The following is a 14,161-nucleotide window of genomic DNA, read 5'->3' as shown; positions in this document are numbered from 1 at the left end:
GACACTAATTCACCCCCCCCCCCCTCCTCTCAGTGTCTTTGGGACTGATCAAGTATCTAACAGAAATGCCTATTTATAATTATTATATATTATTATAGTAATATGTTATAGCAAATGGAACATTATTATTTTCAATTAATCTAAGATTTAAATTTAAGTGGTGAATGACTTTACAAACAGATAAATATAATAAAAAATAAAAGTAATATCTTATCTTCACAATTTACCATTTCAATTTATAAATATATTTGAAAGTTAAATATTAACAAAATATAGCCAGGTTTATTTGGGAAAATCAAGAATGCACCCAAATTGAAGAATATTCTCCACCTAGTTTGAGTGAGATTAAGAGTGGATTCTCTACACATTTAGTGCTAACATATGATTTGAAATATGATCAAGTTTAACAATTGACGAAAAAATTATTTATTTTTTAAATAAATATTTTTTTATTTTTATTTATAGTTCAAAAAATATGATTAATTAAAATAAAATAATAATGCATTATTTTTAATAGCAATGATTGATGAAATTACTTTTTACTATTACTTTATTTAAAGATGTAATGTTTAGCTATAATATTTCAAGTAATAATTTTATAAATATTAATTTATAGCATTCGTTCAAATTGTTTTTTATTAGTAAAGCAGTGTTAACTAGGGCGTTGACCCTTAACATATGTAGTCAAAAACCATCAACAGACAAAAAGCAACATCAAGAGAGATGATGTTGGCAAAAAGAACAACAACCCAAAGGCAATTAGAAACAAACACAATCAAACAGGAAATGAATCTTATCCAACCAGAGAATAGAAAAAATCCCACTCAAGGGGGGGAAGCCACCTAAACCCCAATGAGGGGGGGTTTGGGGCGAGGGAGAAGACTTCCCCTTCCACCTGCAAGCAACCACCATCCAGGCAATGTTGTCATTAGGTCCATCAAAGGAGAGATCAACCGGAAGGGACCCCATAGGGTTACAAACAGTGGTGTCAATAAGGTGTTGCAATAGAACAACATGAGGTTGTTGTAGAGCAGCGGCAGGTTCTGACGAAACAACAGCAACAACAGAAGCAGATCCAGCAGCAGGGGATCATGGTTGCAGAATATGAGAAGTAGAAGTGGAGACCTCAAGAGATGAGGCCACAATAGGAGCAACAAGGGCATCAGTAGCCGTGAGGGGCACAACATCGACATCATCCTCATGAGAGGAGCCAGCAGATGTAGAGTCAAGAGAATTGACTGTTAAGTGATCAGCATCAACATTCTTCCACCAGGTAGAGGCACCTTTGTGGCATGAAATAGAGCAATCTTAAGCAAGATGACCCATAGAGAAGAATCTCTTGTAGCGGAAGGGGAGGCCCTCAAAATCTAGCAATTATGACCAAGGCCTATCCCCCACCATAAGAACCACATCTCCCGCGAGAGGAGAGGAGATGTCAATGTCCACAAGAATGTAGGCAAAGGTAATGTGGTCCATTGAGAACGTAGCTTCATCGACCTTCAGGAAATGACCAATAGAGTTACCGATAGCCTCATAACGGGAGTGCTCCCAAAAATGAAGAGGGAGATTAATGAGCTAGACCCAAACTGAACGCACATTAAGTGGTTCAGTAAGAGGGTTAAAAGAAGTTGTCCAAGGCTTAACGGAGAGGGAGTACACTCCCCAAGCCCATAGGTTGCCCAAGACCAAATATCGATTAGCGAAAGATGTAAAGGAAGTGACAAAAAAGCCTTTAGCACAAGGGAAAATCTCAATATTGAAAGCAACCAAAGGTCACCAAGAGTCACTTACCCAACGATGAAGGTTTGGTAGAGAAGGCCAGATCCCAAAGAATCTGCACACAAGAGCACATCGTTGGTAGAACCCAATGTTGTCCACGACATCCTGTCCACAAACCACCACAGGGGAGGATTTATCACAAGGAAGAAGATGGACCCCCTTCGAGGATTGGGTGGAAGATCTGGCCACACAAGAAAAGCTACGCTTGCCAGCAAGTTTGGGCAAAGAACCAAAAGCATCAATAGCAGTCGGCAAAGCTGCAACCCTAGAATCCAAAGGGCCGACAACAGCAGGACCTGAAGAATCAGGAGGCATGGGGTTTGCACCAAGCAAATCCCCATGGGGAACATGGGGAGCTGCAACAACAACCACCTGAGGAGCATCAGACCAAACAACATCGACATCATCAAACAAACTGTGAATCACAAGAGCAGAAACCCCCACGCGAGGAAGGGGGAAGTCTGAAATTGAGGGAATGCCACAAACATCTGCAACAGATAACACTATAGGAGCAAAGACCATCGTCGAACCAGAGGCACCAACAACAACATTCAAAATGAGAGAGGCGGGAGAGTCATTGGGGAGAAGCAGGAGAGCCATAGGAGTTTTTTTTGGATAATCATAAAAATGTTCCATTCACATTGTTGTATAACACTTATTAAAATAATAAATCTTATCTAACTAAAAATGAAGTGAACTTAGATTAAATTTTCTTTCTACATTAAAAAGTGTAAAATTTTATCTAAACCTGCATAGTTAGAATCTAGCTAGGAAAGTACAAGAAGTAAACTTGCAGAATTAGAGAGAAAATTTCAGAGAAGAATGAAAATAAAACTATTTCATTGATTTACAAATGAATGAATTACATAATATATAGAGCCTTTGTTAAAACAAAAAAGGAGGAAAAACAGGAATAAAACTGAAAAAAACAGAAATATTCCTTAGTTAGCTTAACAACTAAGCAAAAAACAATTTTATCCAACTCATGGGATTAAAACAAAATTCCACAATAATAATCCTATAAATCGTGGAGGAAAAGTTTATTTTTGTGCACTAACACCCCCCCTTAAGTCTAACTAAGGAGACAAAAGCCTAAGGAAAGGAAAGAGGAAAGAGGAAAGAGGGAAAACCCAGTGGGAGCAAAATGCCCCCTCAAAATTACAAGAGATGCAACTATATGAAGTGCATAAGAACATCCTTCGATATACAAAAAAAATGTGGACAATTGTCTACCATAGTGTTGAATGAAGAACCTCCTCAAAAGCCAAGATGATGATCAAGATCAAGAATCTGCATGAGTGCCCTCGACGACACTATTCGACAAAACATATGTTTGTCAAAGATACAGAAGACAACAATCTACATGAGTGACCCCAACGACACTACTCGAACAATAATCAAATGGAAAACAAAGGCAAAACATCTGATATTCGAAGATGCAAGTGGCACATGAATCTGCACGAATGACCCCAACAACACTACTCAACCATGGAAGAAGAAGTTGCTAGTCGAAAATACATGTGCCAATAGTCTAAAGAGCTGATCAAACTTGGAAACAAAACTAAGGAAGCTTTAACACTGATAGAAGAAAAACTCCCTTATAATATGACAAAGGAGAGACATGGCAAGTCAATTGAAATGATGTGTCACAAAGGAGAAGATGAAAGCAAGACCCGTGCAAAAAGAGAATAAACAAAGGAAGCAGTGAGCATGCTCTAGAAACAAAGGTTTACATCAGCTTCCATTCTTTAGAAATCTGCCTGCAAATAATTTGTGTTTATCTTCTTCTTCTTAGCTCCTAGGCTCTGATACCATGTAAAATTTTATCTAAACCTACACAGTTAGAATCTAGCTAGGAAAGTGATAAGTAAACTTGCAAAATCAGAGAGAAAATTTAAGAGAAGAATGAAAATAAAACTATTTCATTGATTTACAAATGAATGAATTGCATAACATATGGAGCCTTCGTTAAAACAAAAAAGGAGGGAAAAAAGGAATAAAACTGAAAAAAAAAAGATATTCCTTAGTTAGCTTAACAACTAAGCAAAAAATAGTTTTATCCAACTCATGGGATTAAAACAAAAATCCACAATAATAATCCCATAAATCGTGGAGGAAAAGCTAATTTTTGTGCACTAACAAAAAGTTTATATAAAATTAATATGAATAATCATTAGTCACTTATTATTTCAAATGTTGAACTGTTACTTTACAAAGTCTAGATAGTCTAGATTACCAATTTTTACTTCTAGAATATTAAGTAAATTGTATGAAAATATATAAATATGACAAATGATATGAAAAACTATAAGGATCAAATATTTAAAATGAAGACTAAAACAATGGAAAATATATATGTTTGGTGAAATCGTGTGGAATAGTGAGAACTTTTTTATCATTCTCCTCACATCTTTTGCCTATCTTATAGTATTGCCCATTGTAAAAATCTCCTCTAGAACTTGTTTTTTATTTGAACTAACTTTCAAGACAAATTTTTGATATGGAAAACTTTGAATAAATGTTTTAGATTTATTCTTATTGGTTAGAAGATTTTTTATTTTCAAAATTTTAATTGAAAATTATTAGAATGGATCAATAGAAAAAAGAAAAAATAGATAAAAATTAAATTTGAAAAGTTAAAGTGGAACAAACTATAGAATAAACATTTAAGTTTTTGTTGGCACAATTCTCAAAATGAAATTAATTGCATTTTAGTGAAACTGAAAACATTTGTCTCTGATAGGGACTACTAATATAATGTTTTTAACATTTTGTTTTATCTTCTTTATGCATCATATATAAATATTGTTGCATTATTTTTCTATGTTTGACAAATTCCTAAACAATAATAAATGATAGTTATCAACTTATTCTTATCTATCATAACCTCTAAAATAGTTTTAAAATCACATACAATAAAATGGTTTTCATATGCCTTATCTCTACCTAATGTAGATAAGACAAAGCAAACAGGATTTGTATACCTTTTCATTTAATTTAAATTGGTTCTAGCTAATAAAAAATAAATATAAAGCTCCACCTTTTAAATTTTATAAAATTTCATTCATGCCCTTTGTAATTCCGAAAGGCCTTTAGGATGCACAAAATGAGATTAATTTAATTTTAGAAACTTAATCTTTCATTGTAAATAAACCCATCATTAAATTGTTTATTTTAAAAATAAGACAATGATGGTAATGGAAAAGTTTCTTTAAAATATTTTTGGAAAGTTTATTGTATATATGAAACATATCAAAGTTATTAAAATATTATTAGTAAACATTGTTGTTCTTAGTTAAGTCTTTTAAACTTTTATATTGATATTTTAACCACAAGTTATAAAAAAGCTTAACAATATGTAGATGACTAATCATCAACACTCAATCATCAAAAACTAGAATACCAACATCTAAGTCTAACCCCAAGATAGTTCTAGGCCCAACTAACATAGCATTCTAGAATCGTTTTTCTCCTAAGTGTTTGATGCAAAGTTGACTTCAATAATGACTCTAGGTGGAGATGTATGCCTCCTATGGGACTAGGTGGCCCCTGTTCCCCAATGTTGGTTGTTTAATCTACAAACTTTGCTAAGGTAATTAGTCTTTGGTGATTGGCGTCAAGGCTTATCTTGTTTATTATTCTTTGGTATGAGATAGAGGAGAGCCCTAACCCTCGACAAATTGACCTAGCATTGCAAAGTTCAAATTTTCTTTAAGAAGTAAAGTGAATAATGTGTTTGGTCGATCTAGTAATGACTATATTTTTTGAAAAATGTGGCCAATCTATATGTTTATTGCATTAAATTTTGGTGCCTAAAGTGGGTATATAAAGAAGAAGTATTTTTTTGTGTGATGTGTGGAAGTGTGTTTGTGAGAGAGTATAATGTTTTATTATTCAAACACAAAGAACAACATGTAATACAGAGCGGATTAAATACATAGTAGCATAGAATTGAATAAGAAAGTGGAAGTGTCGAGAGCTGAGTAGAATTAATGTAAAGCAAGGGAGAGAAAATATAATGTATAAAAAAAAGAAAGAGTAGATTCGAATTAGAGTGGAGTTATGAAGGAGATTTTATTGTTCATCATCTTATTAAGAAGCAATATATTGAAGGTGAATTTGTGTGTAGAAGAGGTTGGTTTCTCCCATCAAAAGAGATTATTTTATAAAATACAAAATCTATTATTTTATATTGAAAGACCATTATAACCCCCTTTCTACTTAATAAAAACAAACAGATTAAAAAAACAATAAATTGAATAAAACAATAGTGTTTCCATTTTAATTATCTTATATAAAGACAATTCATATTTTTCCTCTGTTCACGGCATCTTAGCAGGATATATATATATAAAAGAGTGTCTGCAGTTGAGCATTCTTATCATCGAAAAATATTAAGATGCAACGACAAAAATGGAATCTGATATTTGGTTTCTCTTGGCTGCCAAATATTCGCATGGTAAAAAGTTTTGTTTTGTTTAAAATCTTACTGCATTGGTCTGTTTCTGCTCTTGTATGTGTGAACTTTGCTTAGGATTTTAATATGTATTGAGTGATTGATTGATTTTAATATTAATAGAACTTGAGCAATGCCAAAGCATGGTGTCCTATATAAGCCAAATGCCTGGAAAAGAGATATCACAATAGAAAGAGGCTTACCCCAATCCCAATGGATACAATGTGGGTGCTAGGACTTGTGGTTGGGTTATTCCCTTTGTTCATATGGTTGCTCATATCCTTCAATGACTGGAGGTACTGTTTGACATCCAATAAAGGAGCAAAGCTTCCTCCTGGTAATATGGGATGCCCCATTATTGGAGAGTTGATCACCTTTTTGTGGCACTTCAAATTCATGGGTACACCTGACAAGTTCATATGGAATAGAATTGCCAAGTAATTTGTCAATGTTTTTAGTGTTTTAGTGTTTTCATAATTAGATGTATTGGAAAGTTCAGCTTCATCTTATATTAAATTGATAGATTATATTAGAGAGGTGGATATGATTTCAGATGATAAATTGATAGATGATATTAGAGAGGTGGATATGATTTCAGATGAGACATTTAAACAAATCGAAATTTCGATTGTGTTGCTTAAATTTAAAAGATTTGATTTTGTTATGCTTATATATGTTACATTGATGTATTAGGTTCAGTTTGAATCTACATTCAGTTTCACCATATTGGATTTTGATTTTTTGTTATGCAGATATGGAAATACTGGAATTTACAGGACCCATTTATTTGGGTCCCCTTCTATTATAACATGCTCTCCAGAGTTCAACAGATTTGTGATGGGGACTGAAACAGAAAATGGCAGTTTTATTGCAGGTTGGCCTTGTCCACGTCTCTTTGGAGAACAGTCAATCAACATGGTGGAAGGAGGGAGACACAAGCGTTTGAGACGTTTTCTACTGGAAGCCATAAATAAGCCCGAGTCATTGCCGAATATAATTATCAGATTGCAGCCTGCATTTAAAGATTCATTTGAAAATTGGGTTGTTAAGGGCAAATTCAGTGCTGTTGATGAAATTAGATCTGTATGTTTATTCACTCTTATATGTTTTTGCTGTTTTTAAATGTTACAATGTGCAAAGAAAGGAATTGCAATTGCTTATGAAAGAATGACTACGTTGTTTTTGTATTGCAGCTGGCTTTCAGCAATATATGTTCTTTACTAATAAGCTTTCAGAGAAGTCCAATGTTAGAAAATATGGAAAGAATGTATAGAGGCCTCCTTGCTGGAATGAGAGCCAGTCCCATCAATATGCCAGGAACTGCATTTCATTATTCTCTTCAGGTAACATCACTTTTTTTTAAAGTTATTGATTTGTTTAGGTGTTCATTTTAAATTATGTTGATGGATGAATTTTATTGAAGAAGTCAGCGTGATTCAAATGAGCCATCTAAACAAGTAAGTTTTGATTATTCAGGTGTTTCATTTTAGATCACATTAATAAGTGGGTCTTAACAAAAAAGACAGCGATTTTAGATGAACCACCTACACAGGTATGTTTTGGTTCATTTTGAATCACATTAATAGACAGGTCCTACCGATTTAGCAAGTGTGATTTCAGATGAGCCACCTAAACATGTAAGTTTTGATTTATTCAGGTGGTTCATTTTAGATCAGATTAACAGGTAGGTCTTAGTGAAGAAGAGAGTGTGTTTTAGACGAGTCACTTACCCAAGTAAGTTTTGATTTGTTTATGTGGCACATTTTGAATCATAGTAAAAGGTGGGTCTTACTGATGCAACAAGTGTCATTTCAGATGAACCACCTAAACATGTAAGTTTTGATTTATTCAAATGGTTCATTTTAGACCACATTAATAAGTGGATCTTAATAAAGAAGAGAGTGTGATTTTAGATGAGCCACCTACACGAGTAAGTTTTGGCTCGTTTGGAATCACATTAATAGGTGGGTCTTACTAATGTAGCAAGTGTGTTTTTAGATGAACCACCTAAACATGTAAATTTTGATTTATTCAGGTAGTTCATTTTAGATCACACTAGTAGGTGGGTCTTAATGAAGAAGAGTGTGATTTTAGATGAATCACCTACAGAGGTTTTGATTTGTTTAGGTGGCGCATTTTGAATCACATTAATAGGTGGGTCCTATTGATGCAGCAAGTGTGATTTCAGATGAGCCACCTAAACAAGTAAGTTTTGATTTATTCAAGTGGTTCATTTTAGATCACATTAATAGGTGGGTCTTAATGAAGAAGAGAGGGTGATTTTAGATGAGCTACCTACACAAGTAAGTTTTGATTTGTTTAGGTGGCTCGTTTTATCACATTAATAGGTGGGTCATGTTAAACAAGAGTGTACTTTCATATGAACCACTGAAACAAGTCAAAATTTAGAGTGCTATGTTTAAACCTAACTCATTCACAGATATACATAGAATCACTTCTAGATGTATTTTAAGAGTGACCCATTGTATTATCTATGCATGACACTAATGTATATTCAATTTATTGACCAGATAATGTATTTTTATTTATTAGTGGGTATGCTTTGGAAAAATATAGCTCACATTTCTTTGATGATGTATGCTTGTTCAGTGCAGAAAGAGGTTATCAGAGATAATATATTCTGAGATTCGATATAGGAAATCCAACAAGGGGAGTGTGAAGACAGATTTTTTGCAAGAATTGATGGACTCGGTGGACTCCAATGATAATAAATTGAGTGAAGAAGAGATCATAGATAACATAACTTCCCTACTTTTAGGGGGATATGAGCCCACAGCCCTATCAATGATGTGGGCACTATATTATTTGTCTAAATATCCTAAAGTGCTTTCCAAATTAAAGGTAAGGAATATATAAAATAATTTTATAGATTAATAAATTTGTTATTTTAAATTTTGATCAATTTTAGTTTGTTAAGAAAATCTTTAATTTCTTTTATCAATATTTTCAAATCATTTCATTATTTTTATATTAGTATATTTATTATTTATTATTTTTTATTAATAAATATTTCTTTCATAAAAAATATTTATAGAAAATTTTGCTCTCTTTAACTATAAAATAGTTTAATTGTTATATTATTAATCATCAATATATATGTCTCTTCATATAAAAAGGTATCCACACTTTTACAAGATATGATCTCACATCCTTGTGAATTAGTTTTTACTATTGATGAAATTTAAAAAATAATCTATATCAGTCTCTAAAGATCAGCAAACTTTTTATTTCTAACTTTGGTTGATATATCTTTTAATAATTTTTATTTCTTTATTTCTTTTATCATTATCTCCAATTCATTTCATTACCCTCTACATCAATAGATTTGTCACTTATATTTCTAATCAACAAATGTCCTTTAACAATACCTCTTGATTCATTTCATTGCTATCTATATCATATACTTATAGATTTTTATCCTTTCATCATTATAAGTCTACTTTGTAAGGATTATATATATAAAACTTCCTTCTCCTCACCTATAAACGAATATGTATAATTATTATGTTGATGATCATCAATATATTTCTCCTTGTCTAGCCAAGTAGATTTGTTATATTTTACATAAACAGTCAAGTATTTTCCTCTTTTTTTCTACAAGTTAGGGGAATTGAATTTTGTACTTTCACTAACATAATGTGAGTATGGTACAGGAGGAAAATAATACCATTTGGATGCACAAAGGAGAGGATAAGTTTCTAAATTTTAATGATGCCAAGAAAATGACTTATACAACAAAGTTTGTACCATTTGTATAGAAGGGTCTATTTAGGGTGAATTAATTTGATTTATTTTATTTGTATCTTATATAGTGATGTTTGTATTAATGCTAATGTAGGTGATTGATGAATTATTTGACTTGCAAATGTGGCAAACTTTATGTTTAGAACAGTGGCAAAGGATACAAAATTTAATGGTAAGTTGTCTTTTCTTATAATGAATGAAAGGATATTTGATATAATATGTTTTCAATATCACTAAATCAATTGAAAAATATTTTTAATAGGTTACAAGTTTCCAAAAGGTTGGAAAGTGATAATTTGGCTACGTACCATTCATGTTGATTCTCAATACTTTAAAGATCCACTCGAATTTAATCCTGAAAGATGGGAGGTGAGCTATAAACTCTTATTTAATATTGGTATACCTAATTTGTGATAATTGTTAATGTGTATAGAAAAATAAATTGAACAAATATAGAGTTTTACATTAAATAAAATCTACTATTAATTCTATATTTGTTTTTATAAAACTTATTGATTGGTTTGTTGTTTTATAGGAAGTTCATCCTAAACCAGGAGTATATAATGTGTTTGGTCTTGGCCCCAGACTATGTCTAAGAAACAACCTTTCTAAAATGCAGTTGCTAATATTTTTACATCACATATGTATTGATTATAAGTAATTTCTAAAGTCCTTTATGATTTGAAATTTATTTAAATTTTAATTTATTGTATTTGAATTAGTTTTAATTGTCCCTAATATAATTAAAAGTTAGTGTATATTTATTATTATATATATAGTTAGAAATTAACATATATTTTTTTAAATAATAATTTTAGACTATTATTATGTATCATGTTTAAATACATAATAATGGTTGTTCACTAATTTTTATTTCTTTTCTTGTATGTTTTAGGTGGGAGTTTATTAATCCATATGAAGGCATAAAGTTTCTGCCAGGCACTAGCAAATGGTGCACAAATAAAATTTAGCCACGCATAAGAAAAAGTTATTTACATATAATAATTGTAATATAGTTTCTTATGGTGGTCATTGAAAGCAAAAACATTAAATTTATTATGTTCTATTTAAGGTATTTTGTGTACTTAATAGAGTCAAATTTATTTTATCTTATTCAAAATAATTTGATTGTTTAATAGAATTGATTGTATAAATTATGTTTATATCTTCATCTTGGTTGGAAAATGGTTTATGTTTTCTATTTATGAATGTTTAAAATTTCTTATAATAAGATTTTAAACATAACATTTTTTATCAATTTTATTTAAATGGTATATCAAATTGAATATTTTTCTCATTTGTATTATAAAGAAGATAAAGTATTTTTCAAAATATAGAATACACATGTATGTATTTCCAACATCATCAATGAATTGACAGTTTAATCCCTCAAAATTAATATGCTCTTTAATATCTTTGAATTATTGATAAATTCTATCAAAAATATCATCTTATATGGTTTTGTTATATTCCTTCTAACTAGTCTCCACTATGTCCATAGAGTTGGTGCAATATATCATGCACTCAATCTGATTGAAGTATTTAATAGGCTAACGAAGTGTCGTAAATGGAGGTTCACTTAATTATCAACCAGTGAAGTATCTTCAAAGATGATGTCGGCACTATATGTGCAGAAAAGGATTTCTCAAGCTTCCTATCGTTGCATGAAGAAAACACTAACTAATGAAAGTACAAATAGTGTTGAATTGAAATCTATCAGATACAGTAGTTGTTGCAGGAGACTAAAAGAGTGACTCAACGATGGTTGTGAATAATAGTTAATAACTAATAACAAGTAACAAGTTAGTTGCAACCAAGACTTTAACTATAACAATATTAGCAAACCATAAGAATAATTTTAATAGTAATTAAACCAATAGTAATCTAGCTACCACATTCATAAATAACTAAAAACATAATAGAGAAAGGAGGATCAAAATACCTCAAGTGGCCCTTGCTTGAGGAGTCTAATCTCGAAAGAGTAACAATATGCCAACTCAATAAATAATAAGCATTGCTTATTATCACTCACAAGTTCATATTCAAGACAACGGGATTGCAATTACGCAAAAGATCTAGTAACAATCATAACTATTTGGTAAAATGAAAAACAACTTAACACTAGAAGAAAAAGATCATAACTGACACAACACTTCCCCTTTTTAAAGAAATCGTGGGAAGTGGATCATTGCTTCTTCTAACTAATCCTAAAATAGATCTCGCACTTCTCTAAAACTAAGGTAGCTTATTTTATCATCAAAAACATCTCTCTTCGTCTAAAAAGGAATCCGGACTTATACAAGATATAATCTCACATTCTTGTGAATGATCTTGACTCTTTATTACTTGTTTAATAGTCCAAAGTGCCCTATAAACTAAAGGTACATATATATTTAGTTTTCTCTATTGGTGAGATTTAAAAATAATCCCCATCACTTTATAGATCAGCAAACTTGTTATTTCTAGCTTCAGTTGTTATGTCTTGCTTCGGTTGTTATGTCTTTTAATAAAAAAATTTGTTTCTTTTATCAATATCTTCAATTCATTTCATCTCTCTACATCAATATACTCATCAATTTATTTCTAATCAACACGAATCTGCTTCCTTACGATTGTGTATAGAAAACCTTACTCTCCTCACCTATAAAATGGTATAATTGTTATGTTGATGTGAACACTAGTATATCTCTCGATGTCAATGACATGAGCTCTTTATTAATTGATCATATATCTCAAAGTATTATTTATATTTCTCTAAGATCAAGGTAAATAATGTTGTCGACCTTATTTTTAATGATTCTTATCACTCTATAGGTTGGTAACCTTATTATTTTTAACTTTGATTGATATTGATCTCTTAAAAGAATATTTAATGTCTTTTATCAATATCTTCAATTCAATTCATTACTATTTATATCATATACTTATTATTTTTTCTATTTATCAATATGAATCTACTTTGTAATGATTTGTACATAAAACCTTCTTCTCCTCACCTATAAAAGAATATAATTATTATGTTGATGATCATTAATATATCTCTCTTTATCTAGTCAAGTTGATTTTGTTATATTTTACATATACAAATATGTATTTTCCTCTTTTGCCTTTACAAGTTAGGGGAATTCAATTTTATACTTTGACTAACATAATGTGAATATATGGTGCAAGTAGGTTAATTAAGTTTACTCTAGCAAGCAGATGCCATTACTCTAACAAGTTAATTGGCGAACTTGCCCTACAATTATATGGGGTGGGTAGATTTGGAGCTATGAAGACCAAAGAGAAGAGAAAGTACCTATCCTTCCCTCACCCACATATTAGTTGTTGAGCCCATCCTCTAGGAGCTCTTCTCACGCTCCTTATTCCGAGGCTCCTTATCCCCCTTATTCCCCTAAAATTCTAGGGGGTTCCAATCAAGCCCTAAAATTTTATAGACCAGAAGTTTATTAATGAACGGCTCGTCCTACAATTCCATGGGACCGCATTAATGTGATAGATCCTTAGAATAGTAGGGTTGATTAATTAGCTCCATTAGAATTGTAGGGGGGGCCTTTAGAATGGTAGGGGCAGTCAAGAAGGAAATGATTCCCCAATCTCCGGATTCTTGCTTTCTCGATGAGGAAAGAGTGACAAGGTTCAGATTTGAAAGTTACTGTTTTTCCGACACACCCTACAAGTCTATGGGAAGCCTACCATAGAATTTTAGGGGTCGATGGGTGGTGGTTTGGTTGGTCCGGAATAAGATCCATGGCGAGAGGGATGAAAACTGAACATTTGCCTACTATTTTAAGGGGCTAAACACCAGCTATAGGAGCTTAAATTGACTTAATGCTGCTTCAGAAACTCCTTCAAAAAACGGTGGGGAATTTTCTTCGGGTGACACCATGGTTCTACAGCTTCAGGATTAGAGGTTGGGGCAGCTCCTCCACCAAAGGCTCACAGGAGAGGGTTGTCGATCAAGAAACGGTTATATATAGAGGAGGTCAGCTAAAAGTCTCTATCTCTATATCTGGGTCCTCTAAGGGTGAGTGTCGTGCTGTTATATCATCTCATCATGGCCGATCTGATGGTCGAGATATACTAGATATATTATCTCGTCTTGTTGCCATATTTATATCCACATCTATGTATAGGGTGCCACTCAACTATATGTGGCTG

General features: G+C 32.0%; 1 protein-coding gene across 1 annotated transcript; it reads left to right on the top strand.

Annotated features, from left to right (window-relative positions):
• Positions 1 to 6,457: 6,457 nt before the first annotated feature.
• On the top strand, positions 6,458 to 10,661 carry LOC131057379 (ent-kaurenoic acid oxidase 2-like). The gene is made up of 8 exons (XM_059220314.1): positions 6,458 to 6,672; positions 6,988 to 7,318; positions 7,429 to 7,578; positions 8,846 to 9,097; positions 9,910 to 9,995; positions 10,144 to 10,172; positions 10,263 to 10,369; positions 10,536 to 10,661. The coding sequence occupies exons 1-8, from the start codon at positions 6,458 to 6,460 to the stop codon at positions 10,659 to 10,661; spliced, it is 1,296 nt and encodes a 431-aa protein (XP_059076297.1).
• Positions 10,662 to 14,161: the final 3,500 nt, after the last annotated feature.

This window comes from Cryptomeria japonica, chromosome 5 (genome assembly GCF_030272615.1).
Source record: "Cryptomeria japonica chromosome 5, Sugi_1.0, whole genome shotgun sequence".
NCBI lineage: Eukaryota > Viridiplantae > Streptophyta > Pinopsida > Cupressales > Cupressaceae > Cryptomeria > Cryptomeria japonica.
Note: the sequence above shows the minus strand (reverse complement) of the source record. Positions and strands in the feature narration are given on the sequence as shown.